This window comes from Myodes glareolus, chromosome 7, assembly GCF_982192425.1.
Source record: "Myodes glareolus chromosome 7, mMyoGla1.1, whole genome shotgun sequence".
Taxonomy (NCBI): Eukaryota; Metazoa; Chordata; class Mammalia; order Rodentia; family Cricetidae; genus Myodes; species Myodes glareolus.
Window position 1 is genome coordinate 85166749 of NC_142032.1, and position 27537 is coordinate 85194285.

At 44.6% G+C, this 27537-nt stretch overlaps 1 protein-coding gene across 1 annotated transcript in view; it reads left to right on the top strand.

Moving 5' to 3' along the window:
• Window positions 1–27308, top strand: part of Gpr139 (G protein-coupled receptor 139) — a 44673-nt gene extending 17365 nt beyond the window's left edge. Inside the window, exon 2 of the mRNA XM_048460515.3 lies at window positions 22907–27308. Within this exon, the coding sequence (XP_048316472.3) occupies window positions 22907–23841 (935 nt within the window). The 3' untranslated portion in view covers window positions 23842–27308. The remainder of the gene's footprint in view (window positions 1–22906) is intronic.
• Window positions 27309–27537: the final 229 nt, after the last annotated feature.

The following is a 27537-nucleotide window of genomic DNA, read 5'->3' on the forward strand; positions in this document are numbered from 1 at the left end:
TGTACATGTGTGTAAGTACACCGTGTGTATACATTACCGCCGGAGGCTAGAAGAAGGTGTCAGATCTCCTGGGACTGGAGTTACAGAGGGTTGTGAGTCATCATGTGGGTGCTAGAAACAGAACCTGGGTCCTCTGCAAAAGCAACAAGTGTTTTTAACCCCTGAGCCATCTCTCCAGCCCTGATGCAGAAATTATTAATGAAGCAGAAGCACAAAATTAGGTGCAAATGGTTCATGGTCACAGAGGTACTGTAGCAAAGCCATGCTTCCAAGCTACTCACTTGGCATCGTAGTCTTTGTTCTTGTTTGCAGCAGGAGGTCAGGAGGTACATGTTAGTGTTGCTTCCAGAAGCACAGATCTCGGTCGGTTCAAACATCACCCAAAGGGGCATTGTGCTAACGCCGTAGCCCCTCTCTTCAGACATAGGTATTGGAAGTTGAGACTCCATCTGTGGCCATACAGAAGAATCTCCACCAGCCAGGAAGAAATGTTTTCCCTGAGAAGGGTGACAGAGAGAGTGGTTTTTAATGTTCCCATTGGCTTGATAGGATTACAAGCACACTTTTCACCTTGGTAAGAGCCAGGGGGTAACAGTGGAGACGGGAGTGACACTGTGAGAATTTGGTTACCAACCAAGCTACTTGAGGACCCAGGAGACAAAATATAACCAAGACAGGAAGAGAGCCCTGTCCCTACCCCACTCAGAATGTAGGTGTTCTCTAGTGAGTGGTTAGGGCGTGTACAGGGAATCCTCCTACCTTGTTTCCTGATCGGTCACAGCTGATGTATTCAGCCCTGATCTTCTTTTTTTATTCCTCTTATAACTTTTCAGTTGATCCTTCTGGGTTTTGAAAAACATAACTATCTTTTCTGCAATTAATAATAATTATCATAATTATAGTAGCTTCCACCTCTTATTTTTGATCCTATATATGACTCCAGCTGGCATGCAAGTTTGGGTTCTTTATTGCAGACATTACTATGTATTCAGGAAATTAGTTTGACCTACAGTACATTATGAGAATGGGAAAATAGATTAAGTTTCTGACCAAACAGACAGAATGACATTGAGGACAACAGACCCAAAACAGAGTAAAGGTGTCCCTACAGCAACTCCTGTGGAATGTGGGTATCTAGACTCACATGCTACTCCAAGTTCTGTCTGTCCAAGTTCTGCTGTGCGTCAGGTATCATGGCACAGACTAAGCACCCCACTATAAACAATACAGAAGGACACAGGGCTATCCTCATGAGAGTCCCAGTGCCATGATAGCCAAGAAAGGAGACGCAGCCATCCATATATGAGTATTTCGGTAAAGAATGAACTCACTGGGCTCTTATGGGCAAACAACAAAATATTACTCCAGGTTGCTAAACCTGGTTGTGAAATCAATAATAACCAGGAAACAGGCTGAATTTTTATTAGCTTCTAAAATCTATTATAATCTATTTATCTGAGAATGGGGAGAGATGAGAGCATTGGAATTAGAGTTTTTCATGTATGAATGCTTTTGAGAATGTGGATTCAAGAGAAATTAGCAGCTATTTTAATTTTCTGCTATCTCATTCCCCATACCAATCAGGCTACCTCCAAAATATCTTCTGATAATTAACATTTGCCTAACACTCTTCCAGTGTGCAAAGCTGCTTCACGGGCGTTATCTCCGACAGTCCCCCAAAACAACCTTGAAAGTTTGCAAAGCAATTTCATAGAGGTTATCACACTGGGCTCTTGAATTCTCATCCCTCATTCCCCTGCGGTCCGCACACCAGCCAAGCCTGTCATCTTACAGCTCTGCAAATGCAGCATGTGTTCACACTTCCGTGACTTTGCACTTGTGACTCCACGACTGGGAAAGAAGCCCACCCTTTCCTGGTTTGACCAGAGTGTCTTGTTCATTCTGGGGAATCTGAAAGCAAGGAAAGGGCGGGGTCCCCTGAAATTGTAAATAACTGGTGGATGGTACCCATGATAAGGAGCAGCCCAGTGGAACAGAGAGCAAAATTTCTGGCTTGTAGACTGTGTGACTATTGATGGAAGCAATGGTTCCTTCTTAAAGAATTGTGGCAACTGACATATTGTAGTTGAGAAAGACATGGGTTCAAATCCAGACTCTGCTACTTAGTAAGCAGTGACTTTGGGGCAGTCACTAAATCTAAGTCCATATCCTCTCCATTACAGGATTGGTCTAGTGAACCCCACCTTCAACGTGAGGGGCAGAGCAGCAATCATTGAGTATGAAGCTATTTCCACCATTTCTAGCTTGTAATAAGAGACTTCCAGATGGAAGTCATTGGGATGATTGTGACCACTTCTTTTGTGACAGGAAACGGTATAGAATCATTTATTGGCACTGTCCTCCTTTTTAATGCTCCTGCAGTGACTGTTTACAGTTTCTTTCATTTCTGGGAGGGCAGGGATTGCTTTCCCCATAGACACTTAGTGTCCCGTCGTGCATGTGACGAGTTAAAAAAGACAGTTTGCTTTGTCATAGGCAAGGTTATAGCAAGTCTGGGGGACATCAGGCTGGCACTGCTGGTGGGTGTCCAGATGATTCATGAAGGACAGACAAGAGTCATTCAGATGAGATGGTTGGGAGAAGGACTGCAGGAAAAGAAGAGGGCACAGAAAGGCCAAAGGCTGGGGACAGTGTGCCTTGTTTGGAGAGCTTCACTTCCCCATAGAGTAGACAAAAGTAGTGAGTAAAATTAGCCACGCCCACCATCCATGTCCAACTCTACAAAGCCCTTTATTCACATAGAATCAGTTTTCCTCAACAGACAGAAATTTCATCAACTTTTCCAAGATCACCCTCTTAAACTGGTTTGTGTTGCCAGAACAAAATGTCTGAGGCGGGGTGATGTATAAGGAGAAGAGGTTTTAGTCAGCACATGACTTTGGTAGCTGCAAAATTCGAATAGCACCACGCCAACATCTGGCAAGGGCATCCTGGCTGTGTCAGGGCATAACACAAACACCGACACAGAAGGAGGTGCACTCAGAAGAGCGAAGCCACACGGTGGGAGAAGAAAGGAGGCCAGAGGGGCTGGGCTTGTCATAGGAGCTAACTCCTGTGAGACAGGAATCAGTTTCCCCAGGAGAACAGGTGTCAGCTAGCGAGCTGTCTCAGCACATAAGGCACTTGCCTCCGAGCCTGAAGACCTGAGTTCAAACCCCATCCCCAGAATCCCCACATGATGATGGTAGAGAACCGACTCTCTTATCCCACGCCAACCTCACATCGCCACGTCTCTGCCATGGCGTGCTCCCTCACACATGCGCACAGACAGAAAAAATAAACATAAAGGACAGAAAGAGCCGTCATGACATAACTACCCACCACCAAGCCCCACCTCTTACAGGTTCCGTAAGCTTTTAGTACCACTCTGGGGAGGCCCAACCCCCAGGATAACCAGCCTTATCTAAAGCGTAGCCGTCATACTGCAAGCATAGTTTAGGACTGAAGCCATCATGCACACCGTCATTGCTGAGCAGGAAGGGCACAGCGCCTTCTCTTTAGGGCACACATGCTGTGTCCTGAAGCCAGAAAAGAACAAATATCTCCAACATTCCAAGGAAACCGTCTCCCGCCGGTTCATGTCAGTTTGGGAAAACCCAAAACTCCCTCCTCTCCATCACTCCCAGGGTCCAGAGGAGGGTTTTCAGAAGCTCCCAGACTAAAGCCATTTCCATATAATTATGCCTCCTTGACCTACATGTCATCCTGCTGTGTACTTGGGCTGGAAGCATGCATGCGCGCACACATACACACACACAAAAATAAAAATCCAATTTCTCCAACCATAGAAAATTGCTTTCCAAGGTCCCCAGGTAATTAGGCATTGTCCTCTGAGTATGGCCTGTTCCCTGTCTGTCCACATCTCCTAGCTCAGACAACACCACTTTGACCCTGCATCTGAACATAGGTCCCAGTGTGGAACAGAACATTCTGGAGGGCAGCCTTGGAGGGCGTGCACCTGGGCTGTGAATGCTGGGACATTTTCTAATGTTCCCGGACATCTAGATCTCTCAGATCCCTCCTCCACAAAGCCTAGAAGGGGACAAGGAAGTGCACACTGCGTGGGAAGAGGTTATTTCTCAGTTTCTCAATAGCCTGCCTTTCTTGTCGTATCACAAGGATGAGGAAGCTCCAGGGCTGACCGTATTCGCCGACTTTGTTGATGTGCTTGGCAGAGCCTGTGCTACACACACACACAGACACACACACACACACACACACACACACACACACACACACATACACACACACACCTCATTATCCTTCAGAAATACCTGGAATTTGATACAAATAAGCTTCATACTTAGTAAACACCTTAATGCTCAAAACTTTTTTATGGCTCCCCATCGCCTTAAGATAAAGCCCCTCCACTGGCTGCAAGGTCACTGAAGTGAAGGATTGTTTCTACTTCTTTCCCAGCCACTGCCTCTCTCTTTCTATCTCTGTTTCTGTCTCTCCCTTCCTCCTCCTCCTCCTCATCCTCCTCTCTCTCGCTCTCTTTCTCTCTGTCTGTCTGAGAAAGGGGAAAAGATGCCATAGATAAAGAGGCCAGATGAGGACAGCCTGAGCTGGAAGGTAACCCTACATGGAAGCGTGCTGTCAGCATGACCTGCCCTTTGGTTTTCTTCTCTTTGTAATGTATTACTTTTCTGCATATATGAGCTCCGGTGTGTCGCATGGAGAACAACTTTTTGGTGTGCCAACGTTCTTGCCTTCCACCTTGTGGCAGGGTCTCTTTTGTTGTTTCTGTTGCTTGCCCTGCTTATGCTGGGCTAGTGGTCCACAGGGGTCCAGGCAATTCTCCTCTCTTTACCTCCCATCTTGCTGCAGGTGTGCTGACATCACAGTGCTCACCACCCCATCCAGCTCTTTACATGGGTTCTGTGAGTGGAACTCAAGTCAGGGGGACTTGGGGCCACCCCATCCAGCTGACCCATCTCCCTGGTCCTTCCCATCTGATCTTCAAATGAAGCTCAAATCCTAACTTGGGCATGAAATGGCCAATCTGAAAAGAAGGCAGTCTATTTAGTTGCCCCCTCCTCCTTACTGCTGCAGGTACGGCTCTTCCTCCAGGATCCTTTCACCATCCTTGGGTCAAGTGTCTGCTCCCTTTGGAAGCAGTTCCGCCACACACTGTCTTCTGCCGCCGTGTGCACACCTTTCTGAGTATCTATCTGACTTTCCACCCGACTCAGAGACTCAGGCTCATAGGGAAAGCCTGGAAGCAAGCAGAGCCAGCATCTATGTTGAAGGCAGAGCAATGAGGCTTGCCAGAGTGTCCTAGGAAAAACACAAGCTCTCCCTCACCCAACTGAATAGCCAGAACCACTTCTAAGCACTTAAACAGTGTCAAATCATCTAATTGACACAAAAAACCCTGAAAGGTGGGTGTTGTCATTCCCCATTTTACAGATGAAGGACGTTGAGGTGCAGCTTGTTGAAGAAACGGGTAGCCTGGATCCCAAAAGTAAGACTCAGCAAACAAGATCTAACTTGTCGGTTTCAGAATCAATGAATTCCATGTCCCCACTTTCAGAGAGTTTGCTGTACCAGAAAGCAGACTCACACTTGCAGGGAAAGGAAGCACTTCGCTGAAGGTCCTGCACCCCAGGTATGGTACAGCATCTGCGCATGTGCTAAACTCCCCCATCCTCCTCAGTAGTCAGGCAGGAAGATAGTATTATTATTATTATTATTATTATTATTATTATTTGCATAGAGGAAGAGTGCTAGGTTAAACTGGATTCTTTGAATTACAAGATTTTTGCCTCAAAAAGATCCCTATCAAACACAATATCAACTTAATTTCCAACCAGTCACCGGCACATTTGACTGCGTCACCCAATTCATTTCCCACGGTGACCCTTGGAAACTTTCCAGTGCGTTCACAACACAACAGACCTCTGTGTGTCTTCAGAGAGCACCGACCGAGCACCAAAAATTGGTGTCACGTCAATAATTATCAGCAAATTGGCCCTGATACGTCTGCTTTGAGCCTGTTTGCCCATCTAATAGCAGTGTGTACACACTGTGGTGCCAGGCATTGCTGTAGGCACTGTCACCATGTTGTGTAATCCGTGAGATCGTCACAAAAGTTCCCGAGTACCACATCATTCTGTTTCTCACAGGTGAGCAAACTAATGCACAGAGAAGTTGGAGCCATGGCCCCAAATCACACAGACAGAAAGTGGCAGAGGCTCCCCATTTCTTTTTGTCACACATGCCCTTCTGGGATAATGCCAGTAGCCCTTGAGTGACATTCTCTGCCAGGAAGATGGGGTCCATCCTTGGCCCTTGTGGCCAGCTCTTGCAATGTCTGAAACAGGAGTCTAAAGCAGCATATTCACACCAGATCATTTTCCCCCTAATGTCTCCTGCTATTGAGGATGCTGGATGCAAACCTCGAAAACAGCTGGGGTTTTGAAGTCAGACGGATGGGTGCAGTTTACACACAGCCCTGGTGGTTGGGCAGTGAGCTGTCTTGAGGAAGTGGCCCCTGAGAGCCATAGCCTTAAGGCTAGAAAGACAGCTTGAGTCAGCGACCGGAGGAGAACTTCAGTTTGCCTGTGTTCCTCATGTCCTCTTTGCTGTGTGTGCTTCTCACGGTCACACATTCATGCCTTTGCTCAGGCTGTTCTGGGACTTTTGACTCTGTTCTCCATGGCCTCCAAGACTTCCCTGGACCCTAACCAGGAGCCAGAAAATGACTGCATCTCTTGAGCCATCCTTGCTTAGTGCCCAGTGTCCTTTCTGTCCTCAGTGCATGAACAGACCAAAACACATATTCAACGTGAGAAGTAAGTCCAGAGACATGTGACTTACCCAGGGCCACAGAGCTGATGGTAACAGAACACAACCCTACAGACCAGTGTAGGATATGAGATCCCTGCGGACAGGGAGTACTGTGTGTCTGTCCTCTACTGCATCCTCGTCTCTGGTACAGTGCCTGTTGCATGGTAGGCAGATCAGGAAAGGATCTTCCTGAATTATATGATATGATTCACATATCATATAAGCGGATATGTGAATACCAACATTGTTTACTGTTTCTTTTGTCCTTGCCTTCATAGAAGAACAAGGCAGGGTCACGGAAAATGATGGCTTTCTCTTGGCTGCATTTTATATGCACAATTGATAAGCTATTTGCCCACTGCTAAAAATACGTACCCCTGGCAACCATTGGATGAATGGTGCTCAGCTCAAGATGTTTAATCAAACAGCGACAACCCAAGCAGAGCCACAATTAGCCTCTGACACCCCAGTGAACTCCAGATGAACAGCCCGGAAGCCTCTGACTTCCTGTTAGTCCCCTGGCACCCAGTGACCATCGCCCTAGGTCTGCAAAACAGCAAAAGAATAAATGACCATCTTCTGCCCAAGGCAGACACCAGCTGGAGCAGATGGGCAGGATAGGCAGAAAGTGAACTCATGGGAAGAGTGCCATGGAGACTAGCCAGTGGGGAACATCACTAGGTACCGAAAGAGACAATGGGGTCATCTCAGTCATGTGCAGTGGAGTTCGTGAAAGTCATTAGACCCAGAAACCCCTTCATCCTCTCCTCCTCCTTCTATTCCCAGGGGCCCCCAAAGGCCATATGGTTTTTGAAAGGCATTCTTCCCTCAACTCTCTCATGATACATACATGTCTGCTGATGTATACTGCTAACCTAAAAGGGAAATAAAGACAAAGCGGAGTAATTGTATATACATAATGGCCCTTTTTCCCAAGTTGATTAAAAAAGATATGAAGAAGGGACTTTTGAGTATCATAAATTGTGCTTCAGTTCAGGGTTCAGCACACTCTTGTTGATTGACCATTGACCTTTGAAAGTCGCCTAACCCTTCTGAGCCTCCAAATTCCCATCTTTAAAACAGAGATAGTATCCATCTCATGTTATGAGGGCTAAATTCAATACGTATTAAACCTTCAGCAGGTGAGATGCATACAATAAGTACTCAATAAAGAGAGGTTTTCTGGGTGCTGGGATAAACATGCTAGGCAAACTATCTCGGGTTACATGTCCAGCCCGTGGGACCCACTATTTTAAATGTCCCAGCTTTGCCCAACTCTTGTAGGATTCATGTAGGAGGATGAGAAAGCTGGCTGGGGCATTAGAGATGACAGTGCTCCTCTTCCAGACCTTTGCAGTTTTTATCTTTAAGTGGATGAAAATCTTACCCACTTCATTAGTATGTATTGAGTGTTAAATGCAAATGATTCTCTCATACAATGGTGTTACATTCTGATAGACCTGAGACGCCCACAGTAAGCTGAAGCTATGGGAAGCTGGTAATGGGTTAATACAGCCAATCCACAGAGACTTCTCTTATCAACATAGCACACCACAGACTTCCTTGGCTGTGTTTCTTCACAGCACCAGACCTACCCGAGAGCTGTGGGTGTTGTCAGGCCTTAGCATTAAAATACAAGATTGTATTTCAAATCACTAGACCATAAAATTATCCAAATTCAGACCTTAAAGTATGGCTTCCACTGAATGCATAATCATCTTTGCCTTTTCGTAAAGTTGAAAGGCACTGAGTGAAACACATTGTGACAGAGACCCTTCCTATTGGTGTTCCAGTTTGAATGTGCCACATCCCCCATCCGTTCATAACCTAAACACTTCTTCCTCAAATAATGATACTCTCCGGGGAGTCTCTGGAAACTTCAGGAGATGGCCTCTAGCTACGTGGAGGAGTGGCTTCTTGGGAGTATATATCCCTGCCTGTTTCTTGTCTTGCTCTGTTTCCTGGCCTGCCACGCTTGCCAGGGTTCATGATGGACTGACACTTTGAAACCATGAGCCAAAACAAAGCATCCTTCCTTTAACTTCTTTGCTATAGGTGTTTGGTCACCATGATGAGAAAAAACAAACTAATACAACAGAATAGTATAGTATTAGAGAGTGTGTTGCATTACAGTCATTGCATGTGAAGAGTGAGTTCAGTACCTGGCACTCTGCAACTGTTAGCGCTCTGAGAAGAAGGCAGAGATCTTCACATCTCCTGCCTTGTGGTCTCTTTGGCCCGTGCTGTTGATTATTTTTCTGTGTGGGCCAGTGAAATCCATACCTTCCCTCCATGTGGACTATGATGCCGCATTGATGGCTACGACTCCCTTACTACTCTGATCTGTTTAGAGAAATGCAAAGTGAAGACCTGAGGATGGACAGGGCTTGCTCTGGGCACCTGGAACCCATATCAGAACACAGGCTAGCACAGAGGCATCTCCTGCCGGGCTCCAGAGGTCTACGAACACTTGTATTGACTGCACTTGACCCCAGAGTCAGAGGGTTCTTTTCCAGAGCTAGTTGTCCTTTCCCCACAGGCCGGAAGGCTCAAATCAAGATGGCCGATGCCTCGTGGCCTCTCCCATTGTTCAATGTCTTTCCTTGGGAAACCTGATCATGATAGTTACATCTGACAATTGTGGCTGCTGACTGAATACTTCCTTGAGCCTGGATCTAGCCAAGAGCTTTACATGTAAGATGGCTGTAATCTTCACAGCAGTTCTTTGGGCCAGGAGCCACCCTTGCTCTCATTTGCTGACGGGGTATGTGAAACCTGTGTTTGCATAACTTGACCAAGAATGCCAGCTAGAAAAATGAGGATTTGGGGCTTCATGAGATGGGTCCCACACCTGGTACTGGTGAAGGGGTCAAGAATCTGATCCTACATAGATCATAGGTTCTAAAGGAGAAGCCAGTACTACTAAATGGATACAGTGTTAAAATTTCCCTTGTCTTACTGTACCCACAGATCAGAGCACCTCTCAACCCTCAGAGAATCTTCTCCTTGCAGTAGACAGCAACTAACTCAGACCCTCGGCTGCTCTAATGCTCAGAGAATAAGAGATTTTGGACTGCTCAGCTCTAAATGATGCATCACACAGACACACACACAAGCGCGCTCGCACGCGGCTCAGGAATCTTGGTAGAAGAGAGGACAGAGAGATTTCTAAGAGTCAAATGTGGTGGAAAACTTGGAGGAAACTGTTTCTGGACACAGAAGGGCAGGTACTCACAGAGACTGTGACAACACAGGCAAGACCTCAGTAAGCTCAAGCCAGACGAAGTCCCAGCATAGAGATCCCACTAGTAACTATGGAGCTTTTGGCGTTTCAAAGCAGCTGGGTGAGGGAAAGTCGGTTTTCTCTAATAATATAATCTCAGGTAGATTGATTACATAAACTCAGGCCCCACTCGCAAAACTAACTAAACAGCAGTAACTAGACTTGATGGTAGAAACTAAAAAAAAAAATCTCAAAGTTGGATGGGAGGATAGAGAGAGTAGTTAAGAGAAAAGATGACAGAGAAGAGATGGATATATTTTATGTTTTAAATCTATTACATCAAATTTCAAATAATTGACAAAAATGTTGAGTTTTAACAACTGAGGATTTAGGAGATCGCCCAGATATGCCGGAGTCCAAAAGTGTGCATTGTCTCTCATTGTGAAGTCTCTCATTGTGAATGTCCTAGCCATTCTGGTAACTCTCCACTTGGTGATTACTGCAGAGCCACCTGCCTGCCCAAGACTGGTTCCTGTAAGGCCCTGCCCCATCTGTCTTTCTGACAGACTCCCAGAGATGAGAAGGCACAGCTGCATCCATCACTCCGTTCAGAACTTGACCCAGGATGGCATCAGCAAGTGCTTGCAAGATGCTTCTTCCTTTTGCCAGCTGTGCTGCCTTGGCCAGGTGGCATCTTCTCTGAGTATCAGTTTTCTCCTTTGTCCACGGAGACCAGGGCCAGAATTCTACCTGTAATGTCATTTTCCTACAACTTTCCACGTATCAAGTCTCTTCTCAAATAAGCTGGGCTTACTTCATAAGCAAACATTTACCACTGCTCTAAGTGAAAAAAAAAATAATGTTCCTATGAGACCCTTAGACTGTTTAATTTCACTGCAGTGTAGAATTTTTTCTGCAATTTCTTTATAATAAATCATTGATAAATTTACAAACAATTTCACTATGTTTATAACTTCCTAAGTAAGAACATCCGTCAATAAATTTCATAAAACCATCTCATCTATACAAAGCCACCAACACACAGTAGGTCCTCAACAGACATTAGCACACATGGAAGAATCATTTGGAATCTTTTGGGTCTGTTGGCTGCCTTGAACATGGCTTTGTGTTCTAACTCTAAAGTTTCCATGGTTACCCAAGGAAGTTGGCCCTGGTCAAAAAGTCAAAACCAATTCAGCTGTCAAGAGAAGGTCAATTGATTGGCAGGACGGACTCCTGCCTGCAGCATGAATGCTGACTCACTGCTCCAATGCCCTGAGTCAACCTTTTCCAGGACAGCAGCCATCTTTGCTATTGCTGCCTATTAATCCACAGAGGGAGATTTGCCAGTCTACTCTACACAAGAAACTACTGCTTCATTTCTAGGGGCAAGCCAGGGAGGTTGCAGTATGGATCCCACACTCAAGATCCACCCACCAAATCTATAGCATCTCTTCTGCCTTGGCAGACATCACAAATACATCCATGACCCACTGAGCTTAGCTGTGGCTGAAAGAAGACTTTCATCATGGTGGCCAGGTAGCCACTACCAAAAGATTTCAGATGAAACTTCCCACATATGAAAATAGAAGCAAAGGTAGTAGAAACATGGAAATAATCCATCCAAGAGTTAAAATGTTACTGGTATGTAAGTGAATCATATCCACAAGGAAAATAATAGAAAAGAACATGATAAATAGAAATAAATAAATAAATAAGAAACTATAAAAACTTTAAGAGCTACCAAGATAAGAACTGTTTTTGCATTTTTTATGGATAATTCCATACTATTTGCATATGTGTTTGATCAAATCCATTGCCTATTCTCTCCCCTCCAATTCCCCCATTTCCATCCGATCACTTTACCCTCCCACCCCCATTGTTCCCTCTCTTTTTAAACCCACTGAATCCCCTTACTGCTGCCTGTATGTGTTGGGGTCAAGGTGTCTTTCAGGAGCTGCATCTCTGAGGCAAACTTACTCTCCCTCCCCTAACAGCATCAACGGCTGACAGCTTCCTTAGCTATTGCTTCCCTCCAGGAACAATTTTTTTTTTTAAAGAAAAACTATTGTATCATAGGACACAATAGTCAAGTGAGTCGCTACCCAGTGATGGTTCTTAAGGGCTTAATTCTATAGATAATCATCAATGTTCTCTACCAAGGACATAAGCAAAAGAGGACAGAGGTTGCATCAGCTACAATTGGTGACTGAGATTAGAAGCAATGGTCCAGGGAAACAGAATCTTCCCTAAAGAAGCTTCCCAAGGGATGCTCAATTCTTCCCTTCTTCCTCCCTTGATCACTTTAACTCTCACCTACTTTTCTCTGCATCTAGCACAGGTCTGGCCTCTTGTACATGCTCTATGACTTTTAACTGATACCAACTAGCTGGGTTTTAGCAGGCAACAATAGCTGCTTGTTTCAGTGTTTGCTCTGTGCCAGGAAATATGCCAAATATCATGCATACATTGTTTCATGCAACCTCACAACAAGCTAAGAGGTCTCACAGCTAGGATGCCCATTTCACTGTTGAGACTAAAGCTCCAGGGTTAGGACACTCACTAAGCATTACAGAAATCTTTCTGTCAGGATTTAATTGTAGGCAGTCTACTCCCCGCTCCTCTAAGAAAAGATTCTTAGGTGTCCTGGTATTTGGGGGTGAGGTTCTGCCTGCAGAGAGAGAACAAGGTCCCTTGACCCCTCAGAGTCTTTCCTGGAGAATGGAAAACCATTCCCCAAAGTTGTCCAGCCCTAACGGGTAGCTTTCATTCCCAACTGTTTCTTACTGGTCCACAGTTAATTTTATGAGAAAGCTCTGCTTCTCAGAGTTCGTGACTGGGGGGAAGTAGAATCATGAGAAACAAAGATGGCCGCTGGCCACATTTGGGACTGGAGATAAATGGACGGGGCAACTACTCTTGGGAGTTCTTGCCCTACTTCTCTTGTAAAGACCCCTATTGGAGTCCAGAGCAGAATCCTGGAAACCTCCAAACACTTCCCCCAGACCCTGAAAACCAAGTCTCGCAAGCATCTTACATTTTCTTTTCTCCCCAATACCCCATACACCCCCACAGAAAGATAGAGGATATCAGTATCAGTGGGGAGAAGGGCAGAATACCCAGCCTTCAGTTCCAACTGCTTGTCTCACCAGCTCTGAGCAAGGTCAATGTCAGCTTTCCACCCAGGAGGCTGCATGATTGCTCTTCCTAAGAACCCAATCTTGGGAATCCTGAGGAGCAGGCAATCACACCACCAGAGCAGGCCCAAATGTCAGAGGCCAGCACGGCACAAAAGCTGACACTCCTCATACAAGACGTAGACAACTGGGGGTGTGTTTAAGAGGCGGCAGAAAGAGGGGAGTGCTACCTCTCTGGAAATTCACAAGGATGTAATTTAGGATGCAGAGCAATGGAATTTGTGAAAGGTTAGGCCAGGAATTTAATTAGCCCAGAACAGTAATTCTCTCTATAATTCTTTCCCCTAATTTTTGAGAGCTACATGGATGGGGCAGCAGTGGCTACAGTGCCCTGGCCTTCACATAATCACTGCAGCTACCAAAAAGTTCTTCTTGGTATCGAACCTAGTCTTTTTATAGCTGCAGCTTGATCTCTTCTTCTTACAAAGTCTCTTAGCTGTCTGTAGGAGGGACAGAAAAGGAGGCAAGTGGTAGGACGGGGTATTATTCTTTAAACCAACATTTCTGTTTAGTGAGTTTCACCTCCTATAAACACACAAAATGTTTAAGGAAGCACCATGCTGATATCCTCCCAGGCCCCAAGCAATAACAGTAATAAATAGCATCCAACAACAGATGGATGATTCATATGTCTTATAGACCTGGAGAAAAATGAACTCTAGGACCTATCTCTAACTGAAAATGTTCAAGTTGAGCAGTGGTGTTGCTGTATCATCCCATCTTGTGGCACTAATTGTTATTACTAATTATGTTATTATCTCATGTGCAAACATCCTGGAGACACTAGCAAACACCTGCTCTGCTTATCTATTGCAGCATTTTAAAACCTCCATGGCGTGGAAGCTCAAGGCTGAGATTTGTAGTTACCTGTCACAGGCCACGGGCAGATGGAGCTCCACAGAATGGATCTAGCTGTAATGGCCTGGAATTCTATAGACCTAAGCACCAAAGATGGAGGCTCACCCCATAGGTGACCATTGATGTTAGGAGTCCCTACACATGACTTCTTCACTTCAAGTGACAGGGAGAGCATAGAATAAAAACTGGGTTTCCAGAAGGACCCATGGTCCCCAAACAGGTGTTCAAAAGCTCCTTTATGACATAGTGTCAACAGTCACGCAAGGCCTCCCAAACATCATCTCAGGTCAATATCACAGTACAAGCTCAAGGCAAGGCATCTATGTGGACATAGACACCAGGGGATTTGGTTTATCGGGGGCCATTGGAGAGACTAGCTGCCTTGTTATTGTGATGGTGGGGTGATGACAGACTTTATCTAGTTCCTTTCTCAGTGTGTATGTCTGGTTATATGTACACACTGTATAAACGTACACAGGCTTAGGAACTCGTGGAGATTGGAGAAGATGTGGCCGTCCTTCAACACCTCTCCCTGTGCTGTTCCGTACTGACTTGAAACTTTTGCCTTCCTTCAGCTAGCTTACAGCCAGCCAGCCCCAGCAATCCTCCTGTCTCCCCATTACCCATCATGCTGTAATTAAAGACACACGCAGGCCCAGCTGGCTTTTTACAAGGGTGCTGGGAACCTGAACTCTATGCTTGTACAGCTAGTTCTTTTACCAACTAAGCCATCTTCTCCACCCTACCTGTCTATAATGTATTAATTAGATATATAAGCTCAGATACCAAATGTCTAGTGACATCTTCTGGCTCCCCACCCTTTAGCTGTGTGTCGTCAACCAGGGACTTAACTTCTCTGATCTGTAACATGAAGGGGCCTGCTTGTTGGGGTATCTGCCCCACCCAGTACCCCACAGCTGGCAAGCCCCAAAGAAAATCAATCACACACAAAACTCCATAAGATTATAAACTGATTGTCCCATTAGCTCAGTCTTCTTATTAACTAATTCTTACATCTTACGGTAACCCATAATTCTTATCTGTGTTAGCCATGTGGCTTGGTACCTTTTTCAGCTGTCAGCTCACATGTTGCTTCTTCGATGGGCAGGAATGGGAGGAATCAACTTCCTCGTCCCCAGAATTCTCCTGCTCTCCTTGCATCATTTCCACTTCCTATCTGGTTTTCCCACCTACACCTCCTACCTGGTCAATCAGCATTTATTTAAAACATGATTGACAGAATACAGACAATTCTCCTGCACCACTTCCCCCTCTTTGAGATTAAAAGAGATATTTCGAAATGCCCAGTACATAGCAAATGTTGAAAGAATAAGTGTTAGTTATTATTATATGCTAGGATAATTAAGTCACTGAAAATTTAATTGTTAAAGATATAAATTGGAAAAACTAACAAACTACAAGAAATAAACTCAGAACTCCAGTGTTCTTTCTCCCCATTCAGCTCTCTTCCAAGAAACCTACAGGGACATCATGGTCATTGCAGACACCAAAACCACCTCTGGAAGACCTTGGTCCTTTCTCCACAGCCTGTAGACCAGTAGGTGGGATGGGCTGACAACCAGCATGGCCCTGTTCCCCCTTCCACTCTCCGAATCTTCTCAAGTCAGAGGACTGTCAACTGCACATGTAGGGAAAGAATCCCCCCAGGAATATCAGAGAGGCTCTTCAATCCCAATGCAGGGACCTTCGGTTCCCTTAGAGTTTGAGTCTGTCCAACAGCACCAAGACCAAACAGAACCCCAAGCCAGTTGGTCTTAGAGAAAATCTGTGAAGCATGGTTTCAGGCAGTGGTGATCGGGGTCTCTCAGCTCATTCACCCCTGGCCAAAGCGCACCGGCTCTATCCACACCACTTTCCCTTTGTGGGAAAATGCGTGACAGTGGAAATGATGGACTTTTTTCATTTGGGAAGTTAAAGCAACATCAAGTCATAAGAGTTGATGTCCCTACCTTCCCATTGCTTTTCTAGAAAATCAATACACAGCTCCCGTCAGTTCCCCCAAGCTCACCCCAAGGTCTCCTAAGTGTCTCTGATATTAGCCTGGGATTGGGCTGCTCTCTCTGCTCACACAAAAGAAACGAGAAACTCAGCGTCAAGGATTAGTTTCTCAAGAGAGGCAATTACTAGAAACTTCAGGAAATGTCAAGTATGAATACCTGGCAATTTTGTTGACTTTGATGGCTTGCTTGACTTAAAGCAGTCATTAGGTGGGGCTGGAATATTTTTGCAGCATTTCAGTTTGGAGAATTTTTAGCACCTTGCTTGAAACTGGGTTCATCTGGGGAGGAAGAGGCAGGGACAAAGTCAGTCTACAGAACATTTCCTAGGGAGACCCTGGAATTTATCCATCCCTGTCTCCTGAGGCCATAAGAACAGGGGAGATGTGGACACTGCACAATGAGTAAAGAGAAATTGTGAGAAGTGACAAGACAACTTTTGTAAATTTGAAAACCCTTTCCTATGGCCAAAACTTGGCAAAGTAGGGAACAAGTAGATGGCTCAGTGTGTAAGAACCTTTACTCTGCAAACATCAGGACCTGAGTTCATATCCCTAGCACACATATAAAAATAAATGGTCAGTATGTTTTGTGTAAGCCCAGATGAAGAGCAGAAGGAGGGAGAATATAAGAAAGGAAGGCAGGACGGCGAGGGGTGCTTCCACCCACTGAGATGCTGGAACTGATCTAGTGGGAGCTCACCAAGGCCAGCTGAACTGTATCTGACCGAGCACATGATCAAACCGGACTCTCTGATTGTGGCTGAAAATGAGGGCTGACTGAGAAGCCAATGATAATGACACTGGATTTTGATTCTACTGCATGGACTGGCTTTTTGGGAACCTAGTCTGTTTGGATGCACACCTTCCTAGGATGGAGGGGGGGCTTGGACTCCCCACAAGGCAGGGCACCCTGATTTCTCTTAGGACTGGAGAGTGAGGGGGAGGGGGAGGAGGGGAAGGGAAATGGGAGAATGGGAGGAGGTGGAAATTTTAAGTAAATTAATTAAAAAAGAAAATGCTTATAACTAATTAAAAATCCAGATAATTTAACCTAAAAAAAAGTTTAAAAAAAAGATTAGATATAGTTACAATGACTATAACCATAGCACTATGGGGAAGAAGACAGATGGGTCCCCAGAGCTCTCCAGCCAGCCAGCATGGCTGAAATGGAAAGTGTGTAGTTCAGTGCCTACCTCAAGGCAATAGGGAAGAACAGACCGCAGAAGATTCTAAATGAGCTGCTCTAGCTCTCTCGTGCTTTACACGCATGCACCCACACACGTACGTGCATCTACCACATGTACCAAACCACACACCCATGGAAGAAGGCCGGAAGGAGAGACGGAGGGAAGAAATGAAGCATTTAATGTGGGGCAAAGTCACAAAGAGCTAGAACGTCTTCCTGGTTTCTTCACTTGCTTGGCTTCTTTGGAGAACTAATCCAAATGTCCTGCCCCATTCCCAAACCGTTGAACATGCCATGCTCACTGCCTAGAATCCCTTCTCCATCATGGTGGACTCTCTCTTCTCACCTGACTGAGCTCAAATGTCACTTCCCACCCCTTGCCTTTCCTCTACACGGTGTCATGAGCTGGATTCTCTTGTGCGTTGCTGTGCGTCCATTTGTCCATTAGCTTATTTAGTCTTCTTAGACTCTGTCGTCCCCATGATAGAAAGAAACCGGTCCATTTTGCTAATCCCCATGTCTTCAGCACTCCATGCAACGTCTAACTTTGAGCAAACTGGGGAATGAATGCAAGAACACATCTCACAGTTACCAAGTGTTTACCGTGTGTTGGGTACTGTTTCTTTGTGACACCGTCTTGTTTAGTTATTCTTCTGTCTGAGATCAGCCTCATGAAGTGGATGTTCCCATTAACCTCATTTTGTAAAGAAGGAAACTAAAGCACAAAGTGATTGAATAAAGTTACCCCAAATCTATGAACCAGTAACAGAGCAAGGATGGAACCTCAGGGAAATCCCTCTCCAGCCCCCACAGACTTGGCTATTGTGCCCCCAATGTCACTAGAGCTTACAGTCTGATTCCTAGGGAACGCTAGTTGTATGAGATTAAGTCACAACAAGCAAGGACCATAAGGCAGCCCTTTGACCCAGGGGTCCTTTCCAAACTTTGCCTTCCATTTGACGTCTGCTCGCCAGTTTCCCTGTGCCCACGGTGTGCGTTCTCATTTATCTCTTCAGCATGTAGCCATTTGCAGACTATTTACACACTCTGAGTGGAGACCCTGACATCTACAGCACCAATTCATGCCCACCTCCAGACCATACATGGGCCATTGCCAGCAAATAGAGATGTTAAAGACTTGGTGAGAGGATTTCTGAATGAATAAAACATTTTGAAATGCTTTTCAAGAGAACACAAGAAAGCTGTTTAATAAAAGAGAGCCATTAAATGCAAAATACTTACAGAGCAAGCACAAATCAATATAAGCGTCCTTTGCCTTAGCAAACCCAGCACTTCATGTATTCCCGCCCCTGGGCCTTTGCACATGTTGTTTCCTTTATTGAAATGCCTTCTCCTCCCACATGTTTTCCCCGTTTACTGGTTATTGGTTGTTTTTCACTCTTTGGTTCTTTTACTCTTAGCTCACAACCTGCCTCCCTAATAAATCACACATGGTGGCTTATTCTTTCTTATAAACTCCTAGCCTCAGATTGGCTTATTTCTAGCCAGCTTTTCTTAACTTATCCCATCTACCATTTGCCTCTGGACTTTTATCGTTCTCATTTCTGTGTACCTTTCTTTACTTCTTTCTCCATGGCTTGCTGTGTAACTGGGTTGCTGGTCCCTGATGTTCTCCTCCTTTTCTTGCTCCTTGTTCTTTCCTTCCTGATTTCTCCTAGCTATTCTCTCTGCATGCCAGCCCCGCCTATCCTTTCTTCAACCTTGCTATTGGCCATTCAGCTCTTTATTAGACCAATCCAATGTTTTAGGCAGGCAAAGTAACACAGCTTCACGGAGTTAATCAAATGCAACGTAAAAGAATACAGCACATTTTTGCATCATTAAACAAATGTTCCATAGCAAAAACAAATGTAACACATCTTAAGATAATATTCTACAACATTTACCTCTTTGTTTGTCCCTTGATCTCAGCTTGTACATCACCCCCTCAGAAATGAGTTTTCTGTTCTCTGCTCCCAGCCACTCCTTCCTACCACACACTATACCCTGAAGTTATGCAGCTTCTTCTAAAGTTCTTTGGTGAATGTTTTCTCTCCCTGTAAATTCTAAGATAGATTAAAGCAAAATAGATAACATCTGTTTCACTTACCATCTCCTCCCTGCACACAACTCACGGGTTCTTAAAAATGTCACTGGGTGCACAAACTTTTGAGATACCAGGTCTATAAATACAAACCGCTTATCTTAAAGGTGGTATTTTCTAAGGTAGGGTCTCCATGGAGGACACACTCACCATTGATCTCTATCTGGTACCCAGGGGGTCCCCACCCCTTTGGAATAAGTATTATTAAATGATAGTCTACAGCGTAAACCTCAGTCCTGGGCTTGAAGCCTGGCTAATATAACCAGCACTTCGTTATTTCTGAGTGCTTCAGGTAAGAGCAGGAATGGCACAGACTAGGACAGGATAATGGTCAGCCCTCCAAGCTACTGAGAGGACATGGAACAGCTGAGCTGGACTTGGCACATTCAGCTGTTGGAAGTATGGATTAGTAAAACCACTTTCCAATTAATTCTCAATATCTAATATAGAAGATGCACACTCCTGGCTCATGTGCTTCAACACTTGGTCCCCAGTCAGTCCGTGGCATGGAAAGTTGTGGGATTTTTAGGAGACAGAGCCTTACTGAAGGAAGCAAGTCTCTTGGGGGCAGGCCTTAGTGCCTGCTAGCCAGCCGCACATCTGTTGTCTCTCTGCTTCCTGACTGCAGACACAATGTGACCTGCCGCCCCATGCTCTCACTGCTGTGCCTTGAACAGTGAACTAGAGTGAACCATTCTTCAGTTAAGTTGCTTCTTGTCAGGTGTCTGATCGCTGCAAGCAGAGGAATGACCACAACTGCACATTCTAAAACATAAATGTACTTCTGTATGTACTACCCAGAAAGCTCTCATATGGATGTGCTTCTCAGTGAGAGTCATAATGAGACATGAACTATCACGCTCAAAATGTAAAAATCCTGGAATAAATTCAAAAGTGCTGTGGGGACATAGAAATACCACACTATATGTAATACGTAATTGTATGTCTTAATTAGGATTTTCATTGCTGTGAAGAGGCACCATGATCACAGCAACTCTTATAAAGAAAGTATTTAATTGATGTGACAATTTACAGTTCAGAGGTTCAGTTCATTATCTTCATGGCAGGGAACATAATGCTGGCTACATCTTCATCAGAAGGCAACAGGAAGTGGACTGAGTGCCACTCTTAGTGAAACTTGAGCAAAAGACACCTCAAAGCCTTCCCCCACAGTGACAAACTTCCTTCAACAAGGCCATACCTACTCCAACAAAGTCACACCTCCTAATAGTGCCATTCCCTTTGGAGGCCATTTTCTTCTAAACCACCACATTGTACTAAGTTGATACAATTCTATATAGTTGTTCACATGTCCAAGTATTAACATGGCTAAGTCTCAAAAACATATAGCTGAATACCAAAAAGAGAGAATGGGATGGGCTAGAATAATGTTAGTGTGGAAGAGAAACAGCAGGCAGACATCACCCTGGGCACAGACTCAGGTTCCCTTGGAGGGAAAACAATGGCACTTGAACTATTTCAAGAAAGGCTTCACCTCTACCCACAGTGTCATTCCTCTCTCATAAGGGAATGAACCAAATATATGAAAATGCTCAAATTCCTTTAATTTTATAACAAGTTCACCAGGCTCTGTGTGTGCACTTGTTGTAAGAGGGTTCTAGGGCCAGGTGGTGGTGGCACACACCTTTAATCTCAACACGTGGAAGGTAGAGGCAGGAGGATCTCTGTGAATTCAAGGCAGCCTGGTTTACAGAGTTAGTTCCAGGACAGGTAGGGCTATCTCAAAAAAGCAACAACAACAAAAAAGAGGGTTCTATATATGAACTGTTAGATGGTTTGCCTCGTGTTTGGGTGCAGGGTATTGCCGTGTAGTTCTAGCTAGCCCTGAGCTTTTATCAGTACTCTTGCTTTAGCATCCCACGTACTAGGGTTGTGTTATAGGCATACACCACCATATCAGTCTTAAGTAATGTTTGAAATGGCTCCTGAGAAATAAGAAATGGGAGGAAGAAAGGAAGCAGGTGGGGAAGGTAGGAAGAGGGAAGGGAGGAGGGGAGGGAGGAAAGGAAGGGCGATTAGATTCTGACTCTGTTCCTACACCTCAGACAAAGGACATAAGCTCTCTGAGACCCTCATTTGCAAAGCAAGATTGACAGTGTCAGGATTGTAGAATATGAATGCAAAAAAGTATGAATTGTAAAAATGAATGAGAATCAGTTTTATCCAAACAACTTTCAGATATCATCTACAGGGTAACTTATTGCCTTTGAATTATTCTATAATGCCTTTCTAAATGCATCTTATTCTAGGAGATCCATGTTTATAAAAGTGATTGGGGATTGTGTGTGTGTGTGTGTGTGTGTGTGTGTGTGTGTGTGTGTGTGTGTTTAAAATACCCATCTAACCCTGGGAACAATAATATTTTGCTAGTACTTGTATAAATATTTTATGTGTGATAAATTGGGCATATATGCATATCAATTATGTATTGACTATGATGATCCTAAGGGAAAAGAAATGAATGATTAGAGAACAGAAGTAGAAGAGAAATTTCTTTTTGGTTACTGTTTTTAAGTATGCACAATGTATGTTGATCACTTGCTCCAAAAATCAGTTTAAAATTGATGTGCAGGTCATCCCTTAAAAGCACTGAGAAGAAGGCCCTAGAATATAAGTTCCATGAAAGTTCTTAAGAAGTCATGCTGCTGAAGATGTGGCGGAGCGGTAGCGCATTTTTCATTACATAAAAATCCTGGGTTCTGTTCCTAACACCACAATAAGGAAGGTATGCAGCTCAGGCACCTTGGTGGCAAAGGCTTCCTAGCCCCATTGAATCACTCACTTGTCTTGTTGCTGTCATAAATTGCCTGAAAAAAAGGCAACTGGAGAGAGGAAGGGTTTGCTTTTGCCCCACACTTTCAGGGTACAACCTGTCATAGAGGGAAAGTCATGGCAGCAGAAGCAAGAGGCTGCTGGTCACATGGCATCCACAGTTGGAAAGTAGAGAGAGATGAACGCTTATGCTCACCTGGCTTTTTCCTTTGTATTTGGTCCAGGACTCTGGTCAAAGGAACAGTGCCACCACTTTTAGGGTGGGCCTTCCCAGCTCAATAAATTCAGTCAAGATCTCCTTCACAGACACGCCTGTAGACTTGTCTCCTGGGTGATTCTAGAGCCTGCCAAGTTGGTGATCAATATTAACCATCATACCCATATTTCCACAAGTCAGTCAGACAGACAATGAGAACGGAGATTCAGGGATGCAACACCGAGTCTCCTGAGCATAAGGGATTCAGTTTCACACCTATAGTTGGGTGATAACCGCATCACCTCTCACAGCTGCATGAGGTACATAAGTATATATTTAAACTGTATCCAGCTGTTCATTTGAGGTGTGATTTGTGGTGATGAGTGTCCCACAGAAACACCCATTCACTCCTTTGGCGCATATTGGAGCACCCTAGAAACCTAAAGCCCAGGCCCTCACTAGTAGCCAACAGTCAACTCTGCCTTGACTTTGACCTTGATTCTCTTATCTCCACAGCAAATATCTTGACAGTCATCATCCTCTCTCAACTAGTGGCCAGGAGACAGAAGTCCTCCTACAACTATCTCCTGGCCCTGGCTGCTGCCGACATCTTGGTCCTCTTTTTCATCGTCTTCGTGGATTTCCTGTTAGAAGACTTCATTCTGAGCATGCAGATGCCCCAGATCCCTGACAAGATTATAGAAGTGCTGGAGTTCTCCTCCATCCACACCTCCATTTGGATTACAGTCCCCTTAACTGTTGACAGATATATCGCTGTCTGTCACCCACTCAAATACCACACCGTTTCCTACCCAGCCAGGACCCGAAAAGTCATTGTGAGTGTTTACATCACCTGCTTCCTGACCAGCATCCCCTACTACTGGTGGCCTAACATCTGGACTGAAGACTACACCAGTACCTCCATGCATCATGTCCTTGTCTGGATCCACTGCTTCACTGTGTACCTGGTGCCCTGCTCCATCTTCTTCATCTTGAACTCAATCATCGTCTACAAGCTCAGGAGGAAGAGCAACTTCCGCCTTCGAGGCTATTCCACGGGGAAGACCACCGCCATCTTGTTCACCATCACCTCCATCTTTGCCACCCTCTGGGCCCCCCGCATCATCATGATTCTCTACCACCTCTATGGATCGCCCATCCAGAACCCTTGGCTGGTTCACATCATGCTGGATGTTGCCAACATGCTGGCCCTTCTGAACACGGCCATCAACTTCTTCCTCTACTGCTTTATCAGTAAGCGTTTCCGCACCATGGCAGCGGCTACGCTCAAGGCCTTGTTCAAGTGCCAGAAGCAGCCTGTGCAGTTCTACACCAACCATAACTTTTCCATAACAAGTAGTCCCTGGATCTCGCCAGCAAACTCACACTGCATCAAGATGCTGGTGTACCAGTACGACAAACACGGAAAGCCTATAAAAGTGTCCCCGTGACCCTATAGGGCTGGCACTTGTGCCTTTTGTGTAATCTGTTTCCAGATGAGAGGTTGTCCCGTGCTCTGGCTGAACAGCTCTCCTTAAGAGTGCTAACCTGATTTCCTCTCTCCACAGACTGAGCAGCTCTCAGACTGGCAGGATGAGAAGAGGAAAGAGAAGAAAGGAGAGAATGCATCTTGTTTTTCTTTGTGCACTTATTTTCACGAAACCACAAAGGTAGTCACGGTTCCTGCTGGCTTAAAGATGCCATTGGGAGTTAGAAATGCCATAATACCGTGACCAATAAAGACCACAGTAGAGAAGTAGTTAGTGCTGGTACCATCTACAGCTACTAGGAACCAACCGCTCGAATTGTGGTCACCAAGCCACCACAGTGTGTAGCTGAGCCATACTCTTCTTCTAAGAGTTGAGGTCACCCATCGATTCCCTGTACTATTTCCAGCAGCTAACAGGACTGACTGATTTGGGATTTTTTTTTCCAAGACACCCTTTGTCCTAGAAAGGGTTGTGTTCTCCCAGTGACCCTAGGAACTCTGGCTGCAGAATGACAGCGAGGGGAGAGGGAAGCATCAAATATCATCCAACTGTCCCTGGAATGTCTATGGGGAGGTTCCAAACAAACATGACTATGTCCCTTAGACCTGGCGTCTAAGGTATACTTTTCTATTTGCCATAATGTGTAGATTTTTTTAATATCTCCTCTAAAACAAAGACCCTGCCTGGTGTGTAGGGGGAAGGAGGAATTCCTGAGCCCAGAAAAACAAAAAATCAAGCCCACTCTTGCCACTGTTTCAATTCATCCCTGTGTGAGCTGTGTGTGATCCTTGCATCCAACATCACTTCTTGCTAGAGCGCTGCACACACTTCCCGGGGATGCCTTCTGTGTGTCAAGTTGTTAGCCCTGCATCCTTGCTTGCTCAAGCCCTAGCCGACTGCTTTCCATGAAGTGACCCCTTAACTGGAGCTACCAGTCCAGGGGTCAGAAACTGTAGCTCTTCTGTTGAGAAGGGCTGCCCAGATCCCACCACAGCCCGGCTGGCATGGCCATAGAAGACCCTAAATACAGACACAACTTTCATGGAGGGGTGACTGTGCCAACTACTGGTCTGTCCTTTGATGTAAGTGACTCAGTCAGGTGGTACCTGTTATCAAACTCAGATGCTTCATAGGCGATAAAAAATGTTATTATCCTCCCTTTGCCTAGATTTGTAAGAACAAATCTAGGATGCAGTGGATAGGGGCTACCCTGAGAATTACCCCGTCTATGTGCAGACATAGAGTGCACACATATAGACATGACTATATTAAACTGGGCCTGTGGCGTCCTTTAAAGGGAATATCCACTCTAGAGTCCCAATTGTTTTGCATTTTATTTGTGTCCATTTTCCAGATTCCCAGTATTTAAACCCATTCCTGGTTTGGAAGAAATCTTCCAAAATGATTTTGAAACTGCATGATATTTTGGTGACCAAATTAAACATAGTCACCTGGAACACTTGGTTCCATAGGCTTGATTTTTATTGTGTTTTCTCCCTGAGTTGAAAGACATGTTTCTGTCCTCTTAAGGGGTTCCTCAGCAAAGGAATGGGATAAAAAGGTCCCTGGGGCAATACAAGTGCTAAACTTTGGCCAAGGCCCTTCAGTACTAACTCAGTGTGGTTTGGGATTGTATTGTTCCTGATGGTGTTCATTTTTATCCCTTTTAAATGGCTTACGGGAGAGTCTTACCAGACCCCATGGTTAGATGCTAAAGTCAAAGCCAAAGGGAATGACCTTATGGGGCCGTGGTTCCTGTGCATAGTCCCTTGGGGAAGAGGACCTTTGAACGCCCAAGAAGCTACATTTTCCTCCAGTGCTGGGACAGGTTACTGATGCTGTGGTTGGAGATAATAGTCAGCTGGTGTTTAGGGAATGTGTTGCATCATTGGGGTGTGTCTGAGAACATCAGGACCTGGATGCAGCAAGCCATGACCCGTGAAGAGTTTGCAGAAGTTGTCCACGTGAGGGATCAGCCAAGTCCTGGCTTCCATCTCACTTGTTCCTCCCCCTAGAGCATATGCTCAGTGAGTGAAATGTGAGCAAAATCCCCCACATCTCTTGAGTTGCATTTCTCCCCTGCCCCAAGCATGCACAACTGAATGTATGTTCATTAGCTGTGTGTATGACACAATTCCACGGCACCCCCTTAAGTAAACACTGACCAAAGGCTACCTATGCTGAATATGTATTATATATGTGTGTGCTTATTTATTTTTAAAGTGCATATCTCTGGAAACGTTAGTTTGAGCTATACATAAGCAATTCAAAGTGCAATATATTTATAAGTTAAGCGATTCGTTGTTGAGAATGTATGCAAGGTGGAGAGTGAGTCTTTGACTCTCAACACTGTCTGCTCTGTGGTTTTAATTGTACCGAAAACAATTAATTGCTTAAAAGCTGTGTTTCACCTGGGAATGCTTTCCCCAGACACTCATTTACTACTTTTCTTAACAGTAGAGGTTCTGCCAGGTAGGATGGCAGCCTCTCTCTTTTCTGACTACATTTTCTATTTCTCTAAGTAATCCTTGAAGCTAATCCATGAAGGCACTCCAGAGAGTTGCTGCATCTTCTGTTTAAAATGCACATGGATACCCTTTGGGTTAGGCTGATATAAATAAATATAAGTATATATAATCAGCCTAACCCAAAAGATATATATACATATATATACATATATATGTATGTATGTATGTATGTATGTATGTATCACCCAAAGTTTAAGTTTATTTAAGATTACAGAAGGGAAATTCATTTTATTATTGATAACAACAATAATAATAATGGACAATGATGGAGTTCTTTTTAACTTTAAAAATTATAAGCCTTTTCATTCTGGCCAGGTTTGAAAATGAAGCCTTGACTGTTGAAGCCTGTCACATAAACAGCTGCTGCTAAGGGCAAGCACCTTAGCCTGGGTTTTTGTGGTGCTTCTTTCAAAGACTGTTCACTATCACCTCCATTGCTGTATGATTTGTGTCCTTGAACATGGTGACAGTGCCATACATGTACATGCCAAGTCTTTTTCTTAGCAACTGGAGGCTTGGGGAGTGCAGCAGAAAAGCCGTAAAAGATAAGCCATGTGAAGGCATGAACACCCATGTTCCAAAAACCTTGCAATAGAAAAGGGTTATTTTGCACAGCTGGTGCCTACTCGTCCAACTTGGGGAGCCCTTTGAAAGTGCATTACGGACTCTAATCTTGACTAACACAGCTCAAAAATGGAACGGGAGGCTACCATCGTAAAGCAGTAAATGCTCTTATTTTCTTAACTAGATAATATATTGTGTTTGAACTAGTTTGTATCCTAATAAATTCTAATATGGTTCGCATTTGGTGTTTGCTATTTGCATATATGTTTGATCAACTGCAGAATGCTGGTATTTATTCATGTTATTTTTAATTGATAAATCATAACAATATACATTTATGGGGTGCAATGTGATGTTTTGATATATGTATTAAACGTGCAATGATTAAATCAAGCAAATTAGTACTTTGCCTCACTTACATATTTCTGCTGATACATTTGAAACTTTTGTGTCCATTTTGAAGTTTGTAATGCATTATTTTGATTAGAGAACTCCTTCTATGGAACATTCTTCTGTCTAAACTAATCTTTGTACCCTTTGACCAACAACTCCTCACTCCTTGGCT